This window comes from Chiloscyllium plagiosum, chromosome 7, assembly GCF_004010195.1.
Source record: "Chiloscyllium plagiosum isolate BGI_BamShark_2017 chromosome 7, ASM401019v2, whole genome shotgun sequence".
Lineage (NCBI taxonomy): Eukaryota > Metazoa > Chordata > Chondrichthyes > Orectolobiformes > Hemiscylliidae > Chiloscyllium > Chiloscyllium plagiosum.
Window position 1 is genome coordinate 118,072,188 of NC_057716.1, and position 20,810 is coordinate 118,092,997.

The 20,810-nt window shown below is 45.5% G+C and overlaps 1 protein-coding gene across 1 annotated transcript in view; it reads right to left on the reverse strand.

Moving 5' to 3' along the window:
- The window catches only part of LOC122551966 (lysosome membrane protein 2-like), a gene marked incomplete at its 5' end in the record, with an annotated part of 56,629 nt that overhangs the window by 31,762 nt on the left and 4,057 nt on the right, over nt 1–20,810 (reverse strand). The window contains 3 exons of the mRNA XM_043694537.1: nt 4,528–4,619; nt 11,106–11,306; nt 11,888–12,032. Of these exons, the coding sequence (XP_043550472.1) occupies nt 4,528–4,619; nt 11,106–11,306; nt 11,888–12,032 (438 nt within the window). The remainder of the gene's footprint in view (nt 1–4,527; nt 4,620–11,105; nt 11,307–11,887; nt 12,033–20,810) is intronic.

Genomic DNA, 20,810 nt, shown 5'->3' on the forward strand with positions numbered 1-20,810 from the left:
TGGGGGAGTCATTCCCCCTGGGGGGGGGGGGGGGGTGAGAGTGGGGGAGTCGCTCTCCCTGAGGGGAGAGTGGGAGAGTCACTGCCGTGGGGGACACTTGTCTGGAGCAGCAACACCAGCATTGTGCTGAGGGGCCAAATGGCCTGTTTCTGTACCTGAGGGGAGAGTGGGAGAGTCACTGCCGTGGGGGACACTTGTCTGGAGCAGCAACACCAGCATTGTGCTGAGGGGCCAAATGGCCTGTTTCTGTATCAGACCCTATGATAGACTGTGCCTCTGTATAACAGGTAACATTACGAAGGGATTGAGCAGGTAGACGGAGAGAAACTGTTCCCAGTGGCTGGGGAGTCAGCAAACAGAGGGGCACAGACTGAAGAGAACTGTATTCAAACATCTGCCGTAATACATGGAGCTGTGGTTACTTGGGACATGTTGCCTGAAATGGGTTTTGATAGTACACGTCTGAAAAGAGTTGGATACATCCTTGGAACGGGGATAGAGTACAGGGGACAGTAGTGACAAACTAGACACAGGTAACAGGGATTGGGTGGCCATATGCCAATCAGAAAACGAGATTAAACAATGAGGCAGTGACTTACTGTACATTCGCCACAGAACGTAGAGGGGTGGACACTGGTTAGGGTCCAACGTCAGGACGTCCCACAGGATCCGGACTCGCAGGAGTGTGTTGCCATGCAACATCCACAATGGCAGATCCTGTAATGACATACTCTCCCCTTACTGAGTTATATAACACACACTGCCTTACCAGCTAATATAACAGCGTGACCCCGCCTCACCGGGTCAGGGGCCAGCGTGACCCCGCCTCACCAGGTCAGGGGTCAGTGTGACCCTGCCTCACCAGGTCAGGGGTCAGCATGACCCTGCCTCACCAGGTCAGAGGCCAGCGTGACCCCACCTCACCGGGTCAGCGTGACCCTGCCTCACCGGGTCAGGGGTCAGCGTGACCCCGCCTCACCGGGTCAGGGGCCAGCATGACCCCGCCTAATGTACCCAAAGGGAGTCCTCCAATGAATGGCAGGACACTAGGAAGCTCAGAGGAACAGAGGGGCCTTGTGCTGCTTGTCCACTGATCCCTGAAGGAGGCGGGGCAAGTTAATGGGGTGGTTAATAAGGTCGCATACAGGATGCTTGTCTCCAACAGTTGTGGCGTAGACCACACGAGCAGGGTGGGTATGTGCATAATGTTGGTGAGGCCACAGCTGGAGGACTGTGTGCAGTCCTGGTCACCTCACTGTAGGAAGAATGTGATTGCACCGCAGAGGGGAGAGAGGAGATTCACCAGGTTGTTGCCTGAAATGGAGCATTTAGTTTTGGAGAGAGGCTGGTTAAGCTCAGACTGTGTTTTTTTCAATGGAGAAGATTGAGAGGGGACCTCATAGAAGTGTATAAGATTATGAGAGGAATGGACATGGTGAATAGAGAGCAGCTGTTCCCCTGAGTCAAAGAGTCAATAAAAAGGGGGCATGATTTTAAAGTGAAAGACAGGGGGTCTAGAGGGGATTTGAGAAACTTGTTTCCCCCCCACCAGAGGGTGGTGGGGGTCTGTAATGCGCTACCTGGAGGGGGTAGTTCAGGCAGGAAGCCTCACCACCTTTAACAAGTACCTGGAGGAGAATGGCAAATACCATAACATTCAAGGCTATGGGTCAGGAGCTTCAAAGTGGGACTGATTTGGATTTAGTTTGTCGGCCCAGTCATGATGGGCCAAAGGGCCTTTTCTGTACTGTATGATTCTCTGATCAGCAGAATGGTGGGCACTGGATCATGCCAGTGTAATTCCGCACCGGCACGGTTTTATTTTGGTAAACCATGAGGTCTGGCCCACGTGGAACTTCTCCAGCACCACCTTCCACAAGCCTCACCCTGTGCTCCCTCGGTGTGTCCGTGCTTACCTGGGACTGGGATCTAACGTGCTGCGATGTCAGTATCAGGCGAAGGAGATTGTGGGGGAGCTCAAGACGGTGGAAATACCAAACCAGGTTCCAGAATATTATGGGATGGCTGTCAACGAATTCTCCCTGAGACAGCACTGAGTCTCCTTCGTTCTCCATCAGGCTCTCCAGCTCCTTCCTCAGCACCAAGGGACTGACATAGGCCACCCTGACTCGCTCGGGACTCAGTTCCCGGCGCCAGGTTCCCAGCCAACTCTACCTCGGCAAACCAGACAGAGAGCAGGGTCAAACAGCCGGACCAGGAACAATCCACTGGATACCACCCAACCAAACACCCCCCATTCCCCCCATCTCCAGTGTCCAGGGGGATCAGACCCACCCATCACCGCCTGGGGAAACAAATCACCCTCCCCCAGGGGGAACAGACTACCATGGGGAACCTTATTAAACGCCTTACTTTAAAATCCATATACACCACATCTACTGCTTTCCCCTTGTCCACCTCCTTAGTCACCTTCTCAAGGAATTGAATAAGGTTTGTGAGGCACGACCTGCCCTTCACAAAACTATGCTGACTATCCTTGATCACATTATTCCTATCCAGATGTTCATAAATCCTATCCCTTACAATTCTCTCTAAGATTTTGAAACACGTTTGACGTTATGTGTTTCAATGCGAGTGAATTGCAGGCTGCACCTGTAACACATGAATATCCCCTCACCCTCACCTTCCCTTTCATTTCCCAATGCCTCCATTGACCCTTCAGCCTCCCTCCATTTCCACTGAACCTTTTATGTCAATATCGTCACTTTACTTCCAGAGGACATTACTGCGGAAATTCCCATCACCTTGCTGGAATTCCCATCCCCTTGCTGTAATTCCCTCCTCCCTGTGTGTGGGTCAGAATTGCCGTGATCTGCTTGGAGTGTCCCTTTCCAGAGTTCCCAGTTCTCTCTTCTTCACTATCAGCTCCCAGCCTAATGGTGGCTCAATGGTTAGCACTGCTTCCTCAGCGCCAGGGACCTGGGTTCAATTCCCACCTCGGGTAACTGTCTATGTGGAGTTTGCACATTCTCCCAGTGTCTGCGTGGGTTTCCTCCAGGTACTCTGGTTTCCTCCCACAGTCCAAAAATGTGCAGGTCAGGTGAATTGGCCAAGCTAAATTGCCCGTAGTGTTAGGTGTAGGAGAATGGATCTGGGGTGGGTTGCTCTTCGGAGGGTCGGTATGGACTTGTTGGACCGAAAGGGCCTGTTTCCACACTGTAGGGAATCTAATTATAATCTCCAATTGCCCTCTCTCCCTGTCACTATGTCTCCAGCGGTCCAGGACAATGAGGCCTATCCCCAGACTTGGAGCATCCTGCTTTCCCCAGCACTCCATGACTTTGCATTGTTAAGCCCCCTGACCATTTTTGACCAATCCCAGACCACTGACCATTATTCACCACCTGGACTGACTTGACAGAAAAAGCCCCAAAATGAATATATAGACTAGCTTCCAGGGTACCTCTCAACATCTCCCCTCCCAGCCCCTTCCCGGATGCCATGACCAAGTGGTTGCCTGACCAGACGTGAATCCCCCTCCCCTCCCGCCACCCCTGGGAAAACGCAACAGAGTTTGCTTTCCAGATTCCCCACGTGACAATTGCATCAACTGTCACTGGTTAAAGACCAGTTCAGTCAGGATGAGGTCCCCAAGTAAATTTTAATTCAAATCTTGGTGACAAAATGGTGGGGTATCCATTCCTTATCCTCTGGCACAACTAAATGCTGGACACTTTGCCTCCAAAGTGGCGGCTCAGCGGTTAGCATTGCTGCCTTACAGTGTCAGAGACCCGGGTTCAATTCCAGCTTTGGGCGGTTGTCTGTGTGGAGTTTGCACGTTCTCCCCGTGTCTGCGTGGCTTTCTTCCAGGTGCTCCAGTTTCCTCCCACAATCTAAAGGTTAGATGGATTGGCGATAGGAAAAGCAGAGTTGTAGGGCTGGGTGGGATGCTCTTTGAAGGGTCGGTGTGAAAATTATGGGCCAAATAGCCAGATTCCACAGTGTAGGGATTCTATGAACTGACCTCAGGAGAGACCATTCAATTCCTGCTCCTGCTCCCCCACTATTCATTTTGTTTCTCTCTCTATAGGATTTCCAGCGCTTTCTGCTTATATGTCTGATTTGCACATGCTGCTATATTCCATTTTTATATTGGATCACCTGCCTATTTGCTCCAATGCTCTTCATGGGATCTTGCCATGTCCAAGCTGGCTGCAATGGTCACTATAGTTACAACAGAGAGACCTTGCACAAAGTACTTTCCAAGCGCTGTGGGACGTTCCAAAATGGAACTCAAGGGTGGCTCACCGCCTGGGGTAATTAGGAATGAGCAGTAAGTGACCCAGATCCTGAAATCAAACCAAATAACCACAAGGCTACAAGGTGGTGTTCTCATTTGCATTTTGCCAATAGCTGGACGATACCTAGCGACAACAGAGCAGCGAGAACCTCCAGTTAGACCATCAGAAACTAGATTTATCAACACAAAATTCACGCTTACTTTATTCATACTGCATTAGGATAAGATTATAGCTCCGACAGTTGTAGTAAGGAGAAGTTACTTACTCCTGCCCATTCCACATCATTACTTCCGTGAATTTCATATAGTCATCTTTGCCAGTATTGAATAAATACTCTCCGTCGTTTGTTCCATTCATCTGGAAATGGATTGAAATACTCTTATAAAAAGTGCCTTCTTTAGCCGAAGATAATCATTTATGATTCCTCCATGAGCTGTCTATATACACACACACACACATACACACACGTGCATTTACAATATAAAATTTCACAATTGGAAACTCGGTACAGTGCAATAAATGGACCTACTTTTGAATAGACTTGGCAATGGCTGGAACTGCTAAAATGGTGGTTACTTTTAGTTATCCTGAGGGTACTAAGTCATTCATTTAGTGTTTTGTTGGGATTATATGTCGACTCTCATGGGTTTTGTGCGACAAAGTGTCTCTGAGGAACATTCGTGAACTACATGGGCATCAACAGTAACATCTACAGGTCAGTTTTGACTCCATATGCCAATATTTAATATGCCAAATGATTTGATCTGCTGCCATACAGCCTCATGTCTAGGCTGTCAACACTAGGTAAAGCTAAAAATCACACAACAGGTTATAATCCAACAGGTTTATTTGGAAGCACTAGCAACACCATAACCTGCTGATGTGTGATGTTTAAACTTTGTCCACCCAGGTCCAACACCGGGTAATGTTGTCAGGCCTCAGACATGACCATCAGTGTTATCTGACACGAGATTGCATGCATACTATAAAGAGGCACTATTTTAGTCAAAAGATGCTTGAGGAGAAGAAAGGAGGATGGCACAGTGACTCAGCGGTTAGCACTGCTGCCTCACAGCAAGAGGGACCTGGGTTTGATTCTATCCTCAAATGACAGTCTGTGTGCAGTTTGCATGCTCTCCCCAAGTCTGTGTGGGTTTCCTCTCACAGTCCAAAGATGTGCAGGTTAGGTGGGATTGGCCATGCTGAAATGCCCAGAGTGTCCTGGGATGTGCAGGCTAGGTGGATTAGCCATTAAATTTGCAGGGTTACGGAGATAAGGTAGGGTTGGAGGGGTCAGTGCAGACTTCAACAAGCCAAATGGCCTGCTTTTACCCTGTAGGGATTCTTGGACTCTAACCATTCTTTCACAGTGTTGATGAGAATGATAAAGTGTTGTAATATTATGGTTTTCTAACCAAATGAAGAAAAAGGCCAATCATTTTTAGAAACTTGCTATCCATTTAATACATTGTTCATTTTATTTTCAGATAAAGTACCACATTTCTAGATCCAAAAGTGCCTGGATGGCGAAGCTCCTGGGTTAGAGGGTATGCAGAAAGAGGGAGAGAAATCACAACACTGACATCCGGTTTATGGAGATCGGCCCTGCAATCTGTGACAGCAGCTTTGAGAAATGCTTCCAATTTACTGGTTAGCTTGATGGACAAAACATATGTGTGTTTCAATATTGCTGATATGCAACACGTATGTCTATCAGCCTGACCAGTCAAAGCCAATAACCTTCAACACCTTTTACACATTAATTTCATAGGTAGCTAGCCTGAAATTGGCACGGTGGACAGGCTAACTCTCCTGAATGGCATTTCTGTCTGGTTACTAAGGGTGCAGACATGTAAAGTTACCCTCACATTGACATCTAAAGACCCTTTGTTAAAAATCCAAATTTTGTTGCTAATTTCATTATCGCATGTGGTTTGAAATAAGCTTGTGTTACGGTGTTTTGCCAGACACTGAATTTCACAGGAACCCAGCCTGTGCGCATACACAGGGAAATAAAAATGGAGTTGAATTAAATAGCCACTTAGTTGTTGTATCAATCAATCAATTGCATATCACTGAGAAAGACACTTTGCTCTTGTCAGGACCTCTGCAAGAATGCCTAAACATAACTAATCGCAGGAGAAAACAGTGCTGATTGGTTGCTAAGTTGGCTTTGATTCTGGGTCACATCTTCCCCGCATATCTTGATCAAATTCTTAAATCTATGTTGCCTAGTCCTTAAACCATCACAGTCCTTGTAGAATTGCAGAATGATTACAGAACGTAAGGACACCATTTGGCTCATCATGTTGAGGGGTAGCACGATGGCTCAATGCTTAGCACTGCTACCTCACAACACCAGGGACCTGGGTTCAGTATCTGCGTGGGTTTCCTCCCAAAATTCAAAGACTTGCAGGTCAGGTGGAGTGACCATGTTAAATTGTCCATAGTGTTCTGGGATGTGTCGGTTAGATGCATTAGTCATAGGAAATGTAGAGTAATAGGGTAGGGGAATGGGTCTGGGTGGGATACTCTTCAGAGTGGGTGTGGGACTTGTTGGACCAAATGGCCTGTTTCCACATTGAAGGCATTCTACTCTGTCTATGCTGGCCCTCTACAGGAGGAAGTTACCCAGCCGTCGCTCTGCTGCCTTTTCCTTGTAACCTCTCACAATCTTCCTTTTCAGATAATAGCTCAAGTCACGTACAGAAGTCTTGATTGAACCTGCCTATAACATGCTCTCAGGCAGCACTTTCCAGATTGTAATCATATCCTGTGTCATCGCTTCTGTTGTCAATACCTTAAATCTGAGCCCCTTCCACTTCTGTCCTCAGAGTCATAGAGACATTCAGCATGGAAACAGACCTTTCAGTCCAACTTGTCCATGCTGACCAGATATCCTAAACTGATCTAGACCCACTTGCCAGCATTTTGCCCATATCCCTCAAAACCCTTTCTATTCATATACCCATCCAGATGCCTTTTAAATATTGTAATTGCACCAGCCTTCACCAACTCCTCTGGCAGCTCATTCCATACACGCACCGCCCTCTGCATGAAAAGGTTGCCCCTTAGATCCATTTTATATCTTTGCCCTCTCACTTAAGCCCTTTAGCTATGGACTCCCCCACCCCAGGGAAAAGACCTTGCCTAGTCATGCTATCCAGGCCCCCCATGATTTTATAAACTTCTATAAGGTTTAGCCTCCGATACTCCAGGGAAAACAGCCCCGGCCTATTCAGCTTCTCTCTGTAGCTCAAACCTTCCAACCCTGGCAACTTTCTTGTAAATTGTTTGTGCATCTTCTCAAGGATAACAGTGTCTTTCCTATAGCAGGGAGACCAGAATTGACTGCAGTATTCTAAAAATGGCTTAACCAATGTCCTGTACAGCCACAACATGACATCCCAACTTCTACACTCAATGTTCTGACCAATAAAAGCAAGTGTATTGATTGCTTTCTTCACGATCCTGTCACTCCACCTTCAAGGAATTATGAACCTGCATCACAAGGTCTCTTTGTTCAGCATTCTACCCAAGATCCTACCATTAAGTGTATAAGTCCTGCCCTGATTTGCCTTACCACAATGCACATACCACATACATCGGCTCATCTGATCAAGGTTCCGTTGTACTCTGAGATAACCTCTTCACTGTCCACTACACCAGTAATTTTGGTGTCATCTCCAGCTTACTAACCATACCTCCTATGTTCACATCCTTTGACCAAAAGAAACAGTTTGTCCCATTTACCATGTCAAGGTCCCATCGTGATTTTGAATAATTCCATCAAATCTCCTCCTGGTCTACTCTTTCCTAGGGAGAACAATCCCAACTTCTCCAATCCATCTGACGTTCTTCATCCCTGGAATCGTTTATGTGGATCTTACTTGCACCATCTCACATTTCTTCTCTTCCTTCCTAAAATTTGGCACCCAAAACTGGACCTAACTTTCCAGATGAGGTTGAGACAATGCTCTATATGGCTTCAAGAGTTTAAAAAGGGACCTGAATTGTGAGTAAGGGTGAAGAATTTCTACTTCCTGTCAATCTGCAGGTGATAGTTAAAAGTACAGGACTAAGGTTAAAGTAAGTTAGAGTGGGTAAAACTAGGTAAAGTTAAAGTAACTGCAACATATAATGACAAAGTTTGGCAGGACAGCTCGACCAAGTGGAGCATCCATCCTGTGGCCCCTTCTTGTCACCTAGACAAGCCCACGTCACCGACTGCACAAGACTGAGTGACAGGTTTCAGAACTAGAGCATTAGCTGGAGTCACTGTTGAGCATTGGCAGGGCAGAGGCCTATGTGTCTATTTCATTCAGGGAGGTGATCACACCACAGGTTAGGTGCAGGCAGGCACATGGGAATGGGTGAGTGCCAGGCAGTCCAAGAGAGGTAAGTAGGTAGAGCAGGAATCCCTGGATGTTCCGATGGATAACTGGTTTTTCATTCTGGATACTGTTAAGGACTATGGATATTCGGAGGAATGCAGCTGTACGGGAGGGGAAGGCAAAGAGCAGTAAGATAGCAAGGTTTTAATTCACTCGTGAGATGTGGGCATCACTAGCTGGGGCCAGTATTTATTTCCCATCTTTAGTCACCCTGGAGAAGATGGTGCATTCTTGAACTGCTGCAGCCCACATGTTGTAGGTTGATTCATGATGCTGTTAGGTAGGGAATTCCAGGAATTTGACCATGTGACAGTGAAGGAATAGCGATCTATTTCCAAGTCAGGATGGCAACTGGCTTGGAGTAGCTTTAAGTTGAATGGAGAATTGATAACTTTCTTAAACTCTGTTTGTGGATGAGTCCAAATAGCCAATATGTCAGCACAAATACATGGTATACATCCCACTTGTCTGCATGGGTGCAGCTCCAACAACACTCAAGAAGCTGGACACCATTCAGGCCAAAGAGATCGCTTGATTAGTAACACTTTCTTCCATCACTCAGTAGCAGCAGTGTGTACTATCCACAAGATGCACTGCAGAAATTCACCAAAACTCTTTAGACAGCATCTTCCAAACCCATCTGGAAAGAAAAGAGAACATCACTATCTGCAAGTTCCCCTCCAAGCCACTCCAGACTTGCAAATATATCACCGCTCCTTCAGTGTCGTTGGGTCAAAATCCTGGAATTTCCTTCCTCACAGCAAGGTGGGTGTAACTACAGCCCAAGGGCTTCAGTGGTTCAACAACACTCTTCAGAGCAATTAGAAATGGGTAACAAATGCCATCCACATCCTGCAATCAAATGCAAAGGAAAAACTGTGCTCTCGCCTCTTCTTTTGTCACAGTGTTGTGTAGAACTCTTGGTCAGCCCATTTTAAATGGACTGCTGGTTCCTCCAGTAAAGGTTCACTACATTGGATTGATATTAACTGGATTAGACAAGAATGAGAGATGTTCTGATTGAAATGTGCGTGACTCTGGTCAGCCTAATAATGCGAGTCTAAATGTCTAATACTAGTCTTCTGCTAGTCTAAGAGACTGCAGCACACTCCCAGGATAAGGAGATGTTCATTTCACACCGAGATGAGGAACAATTTCCACATACAAAAGCTTGTGACTCTTTGAAATTCTCTGCCTCAGAGGGTTGGGAATGCTGCATCACTGAAAGTTTTTAAGAACGAGACCGACAGATTTGTGATCCCTCAGGGAATAAGGGATATAGGGATTAGGCAGAAAGTGGAGTTGAGACCAAAAACGTCAGCCCTAATCATTATTCACCATGAAGACAAATGTATTCTTCCAGAGTGTGGAGCAAAGAAAAAAGCACATGGGGCAGCCTCAAAGGGCTGAATGGCCTACTCCCACTGTGCTTGGTCAAGCTACCGCACAATGCTTCAAGAAAGCAGGTCACCACCACCTTCTCAAGGGGAACTAGGGTCGGGCAATAAATTCTGGCCTAACCAGCGACACACATATCTCATGAGTGAATAAAACAAAACTCCTATTACCCGGTTTCTTGTGTTTTAGTGAAACAGGAAGACCAAAGTGATTTAATCTGTCGTTCTCCTTGGGACATTATTTGTTTTTTTTTAATTTAACCTGTTCATTGATGTTATTACACACCTCTGGAGCAGGTGGGACCTGTACCTGGGTCTCTCCTAAGAGTAGGGACACTATCACTGTGCCACAAAGTAGCATTCTTAAAGACACTGAGGAAAATCCCAATCCAAAATAAGAGCTAAAAATGACAACCAAATAATATCCGGTTAATAAAAACTGAAAGAACTGCAGATGCTGTAAAGTAGAAACAAAATTAGAAATTGCTGGAAAAGCTCAGCAGGTCTGGCTGTATCTGTGGAGAGAAATCAGGAGTTGTTTCGGGCTGAGTGACCCTTCTTCAGAACTGATGGTAGCCAGGAACATGTGGGTTTATATGCACCAGATAGTTGGGTTGTCGAGGGTGAGGAGTAAACAATAGGTGGGGATAGAATCCAAAGAGACAGAAGAACAGTTTGATAGACAAAGGAGTGGATAACAATCTGGCGAGGAGGGTGAAAAACTATTAATGGAGACTCTTAGTGCTTACCAATATCCAGTTAACACCTGGTCACTTACCAACAAAACCAACTGATGACATTCAAGAATATCACTCTGCCTTAGAATTTCAAGATTTTGACCATTCTGAACTAATGAGATTTAGGCGATAGGGTGTGCAGTGATGATTGATGAATCCTGGTCAGTAAGACTACCATGTGGTTACGCATCAGGCATCATCGCTCTCACACAGAAACACCACAGGAGTTAACACTAATGAATTCTGGGAATGCTCGACAGTAATGTTCTATTTTAATCCTATATCCGGATTGTTCAAAACGCACTGATTACTTACTCCATAGAAAAGTCCAAACTGGCTGCCCGGGAAAACACTTGGCAACAGTTTATGACCAAGCTTCAGCAGAGGATGCTCGTAACCCCAAAGCCACTCCTCCACACTCTGGCTCTGGAACAGCTCATTCCTCTTCAAGGTAAATAGTGCGGATGCAAAGATCTTCTGGGTGATCCCACTGCGCCTCAGCATTTGCAGCAGAGTCTGGCAAAGGAAATTGGAGAGATAAGTGTTACACCCGCAGGGGGTACAAGGGCTGGAGGCACTCACCAGGTGCCAGAAGGTGGAATCTGAACAATGTTCCCACATCAGTGTATCCGACACCGCTGTACTTTGACTGAAGGTGGAGGGGAGTTGTCAGAGGTAGGTTCTTTTAAACAGAGAGTGGTGGGTGCGTGGAGTGCACTTCCAGCAGTGGTAGTAGAGTCAGATACATTAGGGACATTTAAGCGACTCTTGGATAGGCACATGGAAGTTGGTACAATGAAGGGTATGTAAGTTAGTCTGATCTTCGAGTAGGATAAAAGGCCGGCATAACATAGAGGGTCAAAGGGCCTGTACTGTGCTGTACTGTTCTATGTTACTGATGTACATCCTCCTACTTACAATAAATGGAATGTTGATTGTCGTAATGATGTCCTCCCGCGGATCACCTACTGACATTGTTGGCTCAAAGACAAAGTCTGATCTTCGAGTAGGATAAAAGGCCGGCATAACATAGAGGGTCAAAGGGCCTGTACTGTGCTGTACTGTTCTATGTTACTGATATACATCCTCCTACTTACAATAAATGGAATGTTGATTGTCGTAATGATGTCCTCCTGCGGATCACCGACTGACATTGTTGGCTCAAAGACAAAGCTTCTCTGAGTTGTGGCTGAGATCGTGGAATTGCTGAACAACGACACGTTAGCACGATGTCGGAACTCCCTGTTGGGAACGAGAACCATTGGGAGTTATTAGGTTAGGTAAGTTCAACATGTTGGAGAAATAAGAAACAGGTAAGAAATATTCATTCACTTATTCCAAACAGCACACAGGCCACACAGCGTTATTCTGGACATCAAAATCATAAAATCTCGGAGTAGAATTAGGCCATTCAGCCCATCGAGTCTGCTCCACCATCCCTGATATGATTCTTAATCCCCTTCTCCTGCTTTCTCCCTATAACCCTTAATCCCCTGACTCATCAAGAATCAAGCTGTCTTAAATACACTCAATGTCTTGGCCTCCACAGCCTTCTGGGGTCATGTGTATCACAGATTCACCACCCTCTGGCTGAAGAAATTCCCTCTCGTCTCAGTTCCAAAGAGTCCTCCTTTCACTCTGAGACTGTTCCTTTGGGTCCTGATCTCTCCTACTAGTGGAAACATCTTCTCCAAGACCACTTTATCCAGATCACTCAGTATTCTCTCAGTTGAAATAAAACGTCCCCATATACTTCTAAACGCCATCGAGTACAGACGCAGAGTCCTCAACCACTTCTCATATGACAAGCCCTTTAAATACAGACCCCAGAATTGAAATTGTTGGTGTACCTGGAGGAGGGGAGATGGGGTAATAATGGGGTGAGTTGCCTTGAATAGACTCACACTCCGTGGCTGGTTTATAATGGGGGTAACCAGGGCCACTGGTTTGATGGATTATGGATCTTGAGGCTCCAGTGTCCCCAAAATCTAGGGGCACACGGTTCCATGGATGGAGCAAAGAGATGACCTCTGTAAATCCATCACCAAACACTCCCAGTCTCACCTACATCACCCTTTGACCCCCCCAACCCTGCAAGAGTATCAAGATCTTGCTATTGGATCCTCAGAGGAAGATTAGGCTGACTTTAAAAACCAGAAGCTATAGATGACCTGCAATGGCAGAGTTCAGGTCTGTGATTTATCATCAATCATCCGTATGGCCTGTCAGCTCTTAACAACCCAAATTGTGGGCAATTGGGTACGCTTTTTTCAAATGGTGGAGGGAGTGCCTTGGTTGCCATGTACTTGCCCCCACACTGTACAAAAAATGTGGGAAATCTCGACTGTGATCCGGCAGCCAGCAACAGAAATGGCCCCAAGTTTGTTTATGAGCTACAATGAAGCTTGCTGGGAATTTTGGTCAAGCTAGTTTAAATGCTGACCTCAGTTAAAATCGCAGCCAGGACCTGCTGTGACCTGCAGTTTCCTGTGTTGACCAAATAAGGGCAGATGTCATGTGATCAACTCATATTACAATATTACCTTATGTGGGACTTGGAATATGGCTGCTGTTTAATATTTGTAATTAGAAATATTAGTGTGTAAACAGGCCCTTTGGCCCAACAAGTTCACACCGACCCTCCAAAGAGTAACCCATCCAAACCCATTCCTCTACATCTACCCGAGTAATGTACCTAACCTACACATCCCTAACACTATGGGTAATTTGGAGAAAGTGAGAACTGCAGATGCTGGAGATCAGAGCCGAAAAGTGTGGTGATGGAAAAGCACAGCCAGTTAGGCAGCATCAGAGAAGCAAGAGAATTGACGTTTTGAGCGTAATGATTAAGAGCTTATGCTCAAAATATCAACTCTCCTGCTCCTTGGATGCTGCCCGACCAGCTGTGCTTTTCCAGCACCACACTTTTCGACTATGGGTAATTTAGCATGGGCATTCCACCGAACTTGTACATCTCTGGATTGTGGGAGGAAGCCTGAGCACCCAGAGGAAACCCACACAGACACGGGTAGGACATGCAAACTCCACACAGAGTGTCGCCCGAGCCTGGAATCGAACCCAGGTTGCTAGTGCTGTGAGGCAGCAGTGCTAACCACTGAGCCACCGTGCCACCCATTTGGGAGTTTTTATAACCAGTAAAATTCCATTGGCTGGGGTCAAATGGTGGGATCAGGGTTCATTGGCTGAGTGCCATAGAAGTTCTGGAAATCAATCACATTTTGAGATAAGCTAACAGAAAAAAAAAAACAATTTTCTCAGGAGAAGCCTTTGAGACCAACATTTGGGAAGTATGTGCCCTGACATTATCTTCAGAGAAGACACAGAACCCCAGCAGAAAAGACCTGAATGGAGAACAAAGTTGGCCACTTTCACGCGATTCGGGGTAGTTTTTGCTTCAAATCCAACCTCCAGATTGGGTCAAATCTGAATTAAGTGAAGTAAGACACAGCGAAGTTAAATGAAGGGAGTTAGAGCTGAAGTTAAGTTTGATAAAGTTAGAAGTAAATGCTGCAACAAATGTATGCTTTATATTGAATATTTTACTTGAAGAGTTAGAATAAAGAAAGGTTGTTTAATTAAATTCTGAGTTTGGTCTGTTATATAAGGGCACCTAGCAAAAGGTTTGACTATTCCCTTTTGACAACACCACCTCTAATGACAGGAAAACAAAGGTAGCTCATATCCACAATTCCATAAATGGAACAAGACGGCTTTTGCTTGCACCAAGATCAAGAATTAATTTTCAAAGAATGCCTTCAGTAGGGCGCGGACAAGGATCAAATACAGGGCAAACCTCTTTTCTCGAGTGACCAGTTTCTGAGCTGGAATGGAATTTAACTCCATGAGTTACGATTGTGCCACAGAAGGGACTATATGGAGAAATGCCAATCCCAACTTTCTTATTTGTCATTACCTTCACAGAACCAAGATCCTTCTGGACAATGAAGGAGAGTGACCCCAGGGTCACATGATCCCTATCAGCTGATTTCAACAGGTAGATGAAGTCCCTGGCAGTCCAACTGAAGACGGTGCACCAGAACTTGCCGTTCCCGAAGTCAAGCTCTTGCAGTACAGTTACAACACTGGCATCTACCCGACAATGTGGACAATTCTCCAGGTATGCCTTGGCTTTTATGTACAAATCCAACCTGGTCAATTAATGCCCCAACACTTGACTCTCCATCATCAGTAAAGTGATGGAAGGGATCATCAGCACTGCTGTCAAGCAGCACCTGCTCAGCAGTAACCTGCTCAGTGACGCCCAGTTCAGATTTCACCTAGGCAACTCAGCTCCTGATCTCACTACAACCTTGAGTTACTGTGTGCACACACATAGAGCTCACTATCCCAGTCGATGCAGAGCGCGCACACAGCCAGATATCCCAGTTGATGCAGAGCGCGCACACAGCCAGATATCCCAGTCGATGCAGAGCGCACACACAGCCAGATATCCCAGTCGATGCAGAGCGCGCACACAGCCAGATATCCCAGTCGATGCAGTGATGTATTAGACTGTCACTCTCAAGCATTGCAAGGATGTTAAAGCTGGGAACTAATTATTCAGGATGATGTGAGTTTTTGGAAGGAAAGGATGGTGGTGTATGTTTGTTAGTATGGGTACATACAGTAGCAAGGCATGATCATTAATCAGATGCAGAAACTATATTGGCTAAGGTAAGAAATGGCAAGAGAAGAAGGTAAATTTAGAGTAGCTTATGGGCTGACCAGCTATATTGTAGGTTAGCATGTCAGTCACTAGATGTAATGGAAAAAATCAAATTAACAGAAGTAGCCAGGAGAATGGATTTTTATTTCCAGATCAGGCTATTTTGGACCTGAAAATGTGTAATAAAACAGATTCATAAAATGATCTCAGAGTGAGTGGTCCACTTGGAAGCAATGATCATAACATTGTAGAATTTAACATTTAATGTGAGTGTGGGAAACGTGGGTCAAAAGCAACCATTACTTAAGGAAGGATAATTACAAAGGCAGGAGGACAGAGTCAGCTGGAATGGATTGGGAAATAAGTTTAGTTAAAATGATGATTGATGAGCGACGGTGGATGTTTAAGAAAATAGTTCATTGCTTACAGCAAAGATATGTTCCACTGAGGCAGAAGGGTTTTAGGAAGGGGATAAACGAACAAAGTTAAGGATAGTTTCAAACTGAAAAACATATAATTTAGTAAAGATGGAGCTAAATCAGAAGATTGGCAAGTTTTAAAAATTAATAGCAGATGACGTAAAAACAAAGGGAGAAAATATCCCCTAGGAGATATAAAGATAGACAGTAACAGCTGTCAGTAACAACAGAAGAGAGAGGCCAAAGTGATCATAGAGAACAAGACTGTGGAAATAGTAATCGCAAGCAAGGAAATGACAAAGGATTGGAATAAACACATTGTCCCAGCCTTCACACTATAGCATTCAAAAATTACTATATAATCAAAGAACAAAAAGAGAAGAGGAAGTCACTATCACTTGAGAAAAGGTGCTGGGGAACTAATGGAGGTAAAGGCTGCTAAGTCTCCAGGATCTGATGTAACGTATTCTAGCATATGGAAGGAAGTAGTTACAGAGATAGCGAATGCACTGGTCATAACCTTTCAGGAATCCTTAGATTCCGGAAAATACCCATAGGATTGGAAAACTGCCGACGTCACACTCTGATTTTAAAAACGGAAGAAGATGAAATCAAATGACTCTAGGCCAGTTAGCTTAACTTCTGCTATTGGGAAAATTAAGTCATAGTCATAGAGTCATACAGTACAGAAATCGACTCTTCAGTCCCACCAGTCCCTGCCAACCATAGTCACAAACTAAATTAGTCCGACCTGCTAGCACCTGTCCCATATCCCTCCAAACATTTATTATGCATTAACTTATTCAAATGTTTTTTAAATGTTGTAACATCCACCACTTCCTCTGGAAGTTCATTCCACACACAAACCACTCTCCGTATAAACAAATGCTCATGTCTTTTTAAAATCTTTTTCCTCTCACCCCAAAAATATTCCCCAGTCTTGAAATCCCTCACTGTAGGGAAAAGACACCTGCCATTCACCTTATCTGGAAGGCATTTAGTACACTTGCCTTTAGTGCTCAATACATTGAGTATAGGAGTTGGGAGATATGTTCCATCTGTAGGTTAGGCCACTATTGGAATACTGCGTGCAATTCTGGTCTCCCTGTTGTAAGAAAAATGTTTTGAGAATTGAAAGGGTTCAGAAAAGATTTACAAAGATGTAGCCAGGGTTGGAGAGTTTGAGCGATAAGGAGAGGCTGAATAAGCTGGGGCTGTTTTCCCTGGAGCATTGAAGGCTGAGGGGTGACCTTAGAGGTTTATAAAATCATGAGGGGCATAAATAGACAAGGTCTTTTCCTTGGGGTGGGGGAGTCCAAAATTAGAGGGCATAGGTTTGAGATGAGGGGGAAAATTTTAAAAGGGACCAAAAGGGCAACTTTATATCATGCAGAGGAGATGGTGGAGACTGGTACAATTACAACATTTAAAAGGCATCTAGATGGGTATATGAGTAGGAAGGGTTCCGAAACGTCGAATCTTCTGTTCCCTAGATGCTGCCTGACCTGCTGTGCTGTTCCAGCAATAAAGTTTCAGCTTAGAGAGGTATGGGCCAAATGCTGGCAAATAGGAGTAGAGCTATTAAGGATATCGGGATTAGTAGGACTGAAGGACACAGCTTCCATGCTGTGCAGCTCTATGACTCTACATCCCTCATTATTTTATAAACCTCTATAAGGCCATCACCTAACCTCCTATGCTCCAGTGAAAAAAGTCCCAGATTATTTTTATACATCAAACCTTCCATTCCCGGCAACATCCTGGTAAATCTCTTCTGAACCCTCTCCAGCTTAATAAAATCTTTCCTATAACTGGACTCAGTACTCCAGAAGAGGCTTCACCAAAATCCTGTACTAAAGGAATCAATATCAGGGAATTTATAAATACATAATAATAAGGCAAAATCAGCATGACTTTGGGTTGGCACTGTGGCACAGTGGTTAGCACTGCTGCCTCACAGCGCCAGAGACTCAGGTTCAATTCCCACCTCTGGCATCTGTTTGTGTGGAGTTTGCACACTCTATGCATGGGTTTCCTCTCACAGTCCAAAGATGTGCAGGTTAGGTGAATTGGCCATGCTAAATTGCCGGTAGTGTTAGGTGAAGGGGTAAATGTAGGGGAATGGGTCTGTGTGGATTGCTCTTTGGAGGGCTGAAAGGCCTATTTCCACACTGTATGGAATCTAATCATATTAAAAAAAAGGCTTCATGAGGGGGAATTTAATGAAATCCTTTGAGGAGGTGGTGACATGGAGCATAGATGAAGGGAAACCGGTAGATGTTGCACCTGAACCAGAAGGGCACCAATATCCTGGGGGGTAGGTTTGCGAGCACTCTTCGGGGGGGTTTAAACTAATTTGGCAGGGGGATGGGATCCGGACTTGTAGTCCAGCAAGCTGTGTGTCAGGATGCCCAAGACTGTAGGGAGGCTGTGGAGAAGGTAGCACTGACAGGGACTACTTGCGGACACAGAGATGGGCTCAAGAGTGTACACTTCAACGCAAGGAGTATCAGAAATAAGGTCGGTGAACTTAAGGCGTGGATCGGTACCTGGGACTACGATGTTGTGCCCATCACGGAACGTGGATAGATGTGGGACAGGAATGGCTGTTGGAGGTTCCTGGTTACAGGTGTTTCAGTAAAATTAGGGAGGGTGGGAAAAAAGGAGGGGGAGTGGCATTGCTAATTAGAAATGGTATAACGGCTGCAGAAAGGAAGTTTGAGGGGGATCCGCCTCTGGAGGTAGTATGGGCTGAAGTCAGAAATAGGAAAGGTGCAGTCACCTTGTTGGGTGTTTACTATAGGCCCCCCAATAGCAGCAGAGATGTGGAGAAACAGATGGGGAAACAGATTGTGGAAAGGTGCTGTTGCCACAGGGTCGTAGTCATGGGCGACTTCAACTTCCCAAATATTGATTGGAAGCTCTTTAGATCAAGTAGATTGGATGGGGCGGTGTTTGTGCAGTGTGTCCAGGAAGCTTTTCTAACGCAGTATGTAGATTGTACAACCAGAGGGGAGGGCATATTGGATTTGATACTCGGTAATGAACCGGGACAAGTGATGGGCTTGTTAGTGAGTGAATATTTTGGTGATGGTGACCACAATTCTGTGACTTTCACCTTGGTTATGCAGAGAGATAGGTGCGCACAACAAGGTAGATTTTATAATTGGGGGAAGGGAAATTACGATGCTGTAAGGCACGATTTGAGGAGCATACGTTGGGAGCATAGGCTGTCAGGGAAGGATGTGGAGGAAATGTGGAACTTTTTCAAAGAGCAGATACGACGTGTCCATGATATGTATGTACCTATCAGGCAGGAAAGAAATGGTCGGGTGGGGGAGCCTTGGTTGACGAGAGAGGTTGAATGTCTGGTAAAGAGGAAGAAGGAGGCTTACATAAGGTGAGGAAACAGGATTCAGACAGAGCAGTGGAGGGATACAGGATAGCCAGAAGGGACCTGAAGAAAGGGATTAGGAGAGCTAAGAGAGGGCATGAAAAAGCGTTGGCGGATAGGATCAAGGATAACCCCAAGGCATTTTATGCGTATGTGAGAAACCTGAGAATCACGAGAACGAGGGTAGGTCCGATCAAGGACAGTAGTGGGAGACTGTGTATTGAGTCGGAAGAGATAGGAGAGGTCTTGAACAAGTACTTCTCTTCAGTATTTACGAACGAGAGGGACCGTATTGTAGAAGAGGAGAGTGTGAAATGGACTGGTAAGCTAGAAGAGATACCTGTTAGGAAGGAAGATGTGCTGGACATTTTGAACAACTTGAGGATAGACAAGTCCCCCAGGCCTGACGGGATATATCCTAGGATTATGTGGGAAGCAAGAGAGGAAAGTGCAGTACCGTTGGCAATGATCTTCTCGTCTTCACTGGCAACGGGGGTGGTACCAGGGGACTGGAGAGTAGCGAATGCTGTGCCCCTGTTCAAAAAAGGGAATAGGGATAACCCCGGGAATTACAGGCCTGTTAGTCTTACTTCTGTGGTAGGCAAAGTAATGGAAAGGGTACTGAGGGATAGGATTTATGAGTATCTGGAAAGACACTGCTTGATTAGGGACAGCCAGCACGGATTTGTGAAGGGTAGGTCTTGCCTTACAAGTCATATTGAATTCTTCGAGGAGGTGACCAAGCATGTGGATGAGGGTAGAGCAGTGGATGCAGTATACATGGATTTTAGTAAGGCATTTGACAAGGTTTCCCATGGTAGGCTTATGCGGAAAGTCAGGAGGCATAGGATAGAGGGAAATTTGGCCAATTGGATAGAAAACTGGCTAACCAGTCGAAGTCAGAGAGTGGTGGTAGATGGTAAATATTCAGCCTGGAGCCCAGTTACAAGTGGAGTTCCGCAGGGATCAGTTCTGGGTCCTCTGCTGTTTGTAATTTTTATTAATGACTTAGATGAGGGAGTCGAAGGGTGGGACAGTAAATTTGCAGATGATACGAAGAGAGGTGGAGTTGTGGACAGTGAGGAGGGCTGTTGTCGGCTGCAGAGGGACTTAGATATGATGCAGAGCTGGGCTGAGGAGTGGCAGATGGAGTTCAACCCTGCCAAGTGTGAGGTTGTCCATTTTGGAAGAACAAATAAGAATGCGGAATACAGGGTTAATGGTAGGGTTCTTAGTCAGGTGGAGGAACAGAGGGATCTTGGGGTCTATGTACATAGATCTTTGAAGGTTGCCACTCAGGTGGATAGAGTTTGTAAGAAGGCCTATGGAGTATCATCGTTCATTAGCAGAGGGATTGAATTCAAGAGCCGTGAAGTGATGTTGCAGCTGTACAGGACTTTGGTTAGGCCACAGTTGGAGTACTGTGTGCAGTTCTGGTCGCCTCACTTTAGGAAAGATGTGGAAGCTTTGGAGAGGGTGCAGAGAAGATTTACCAGGATGTTGCCTGGAATGGAGAACAG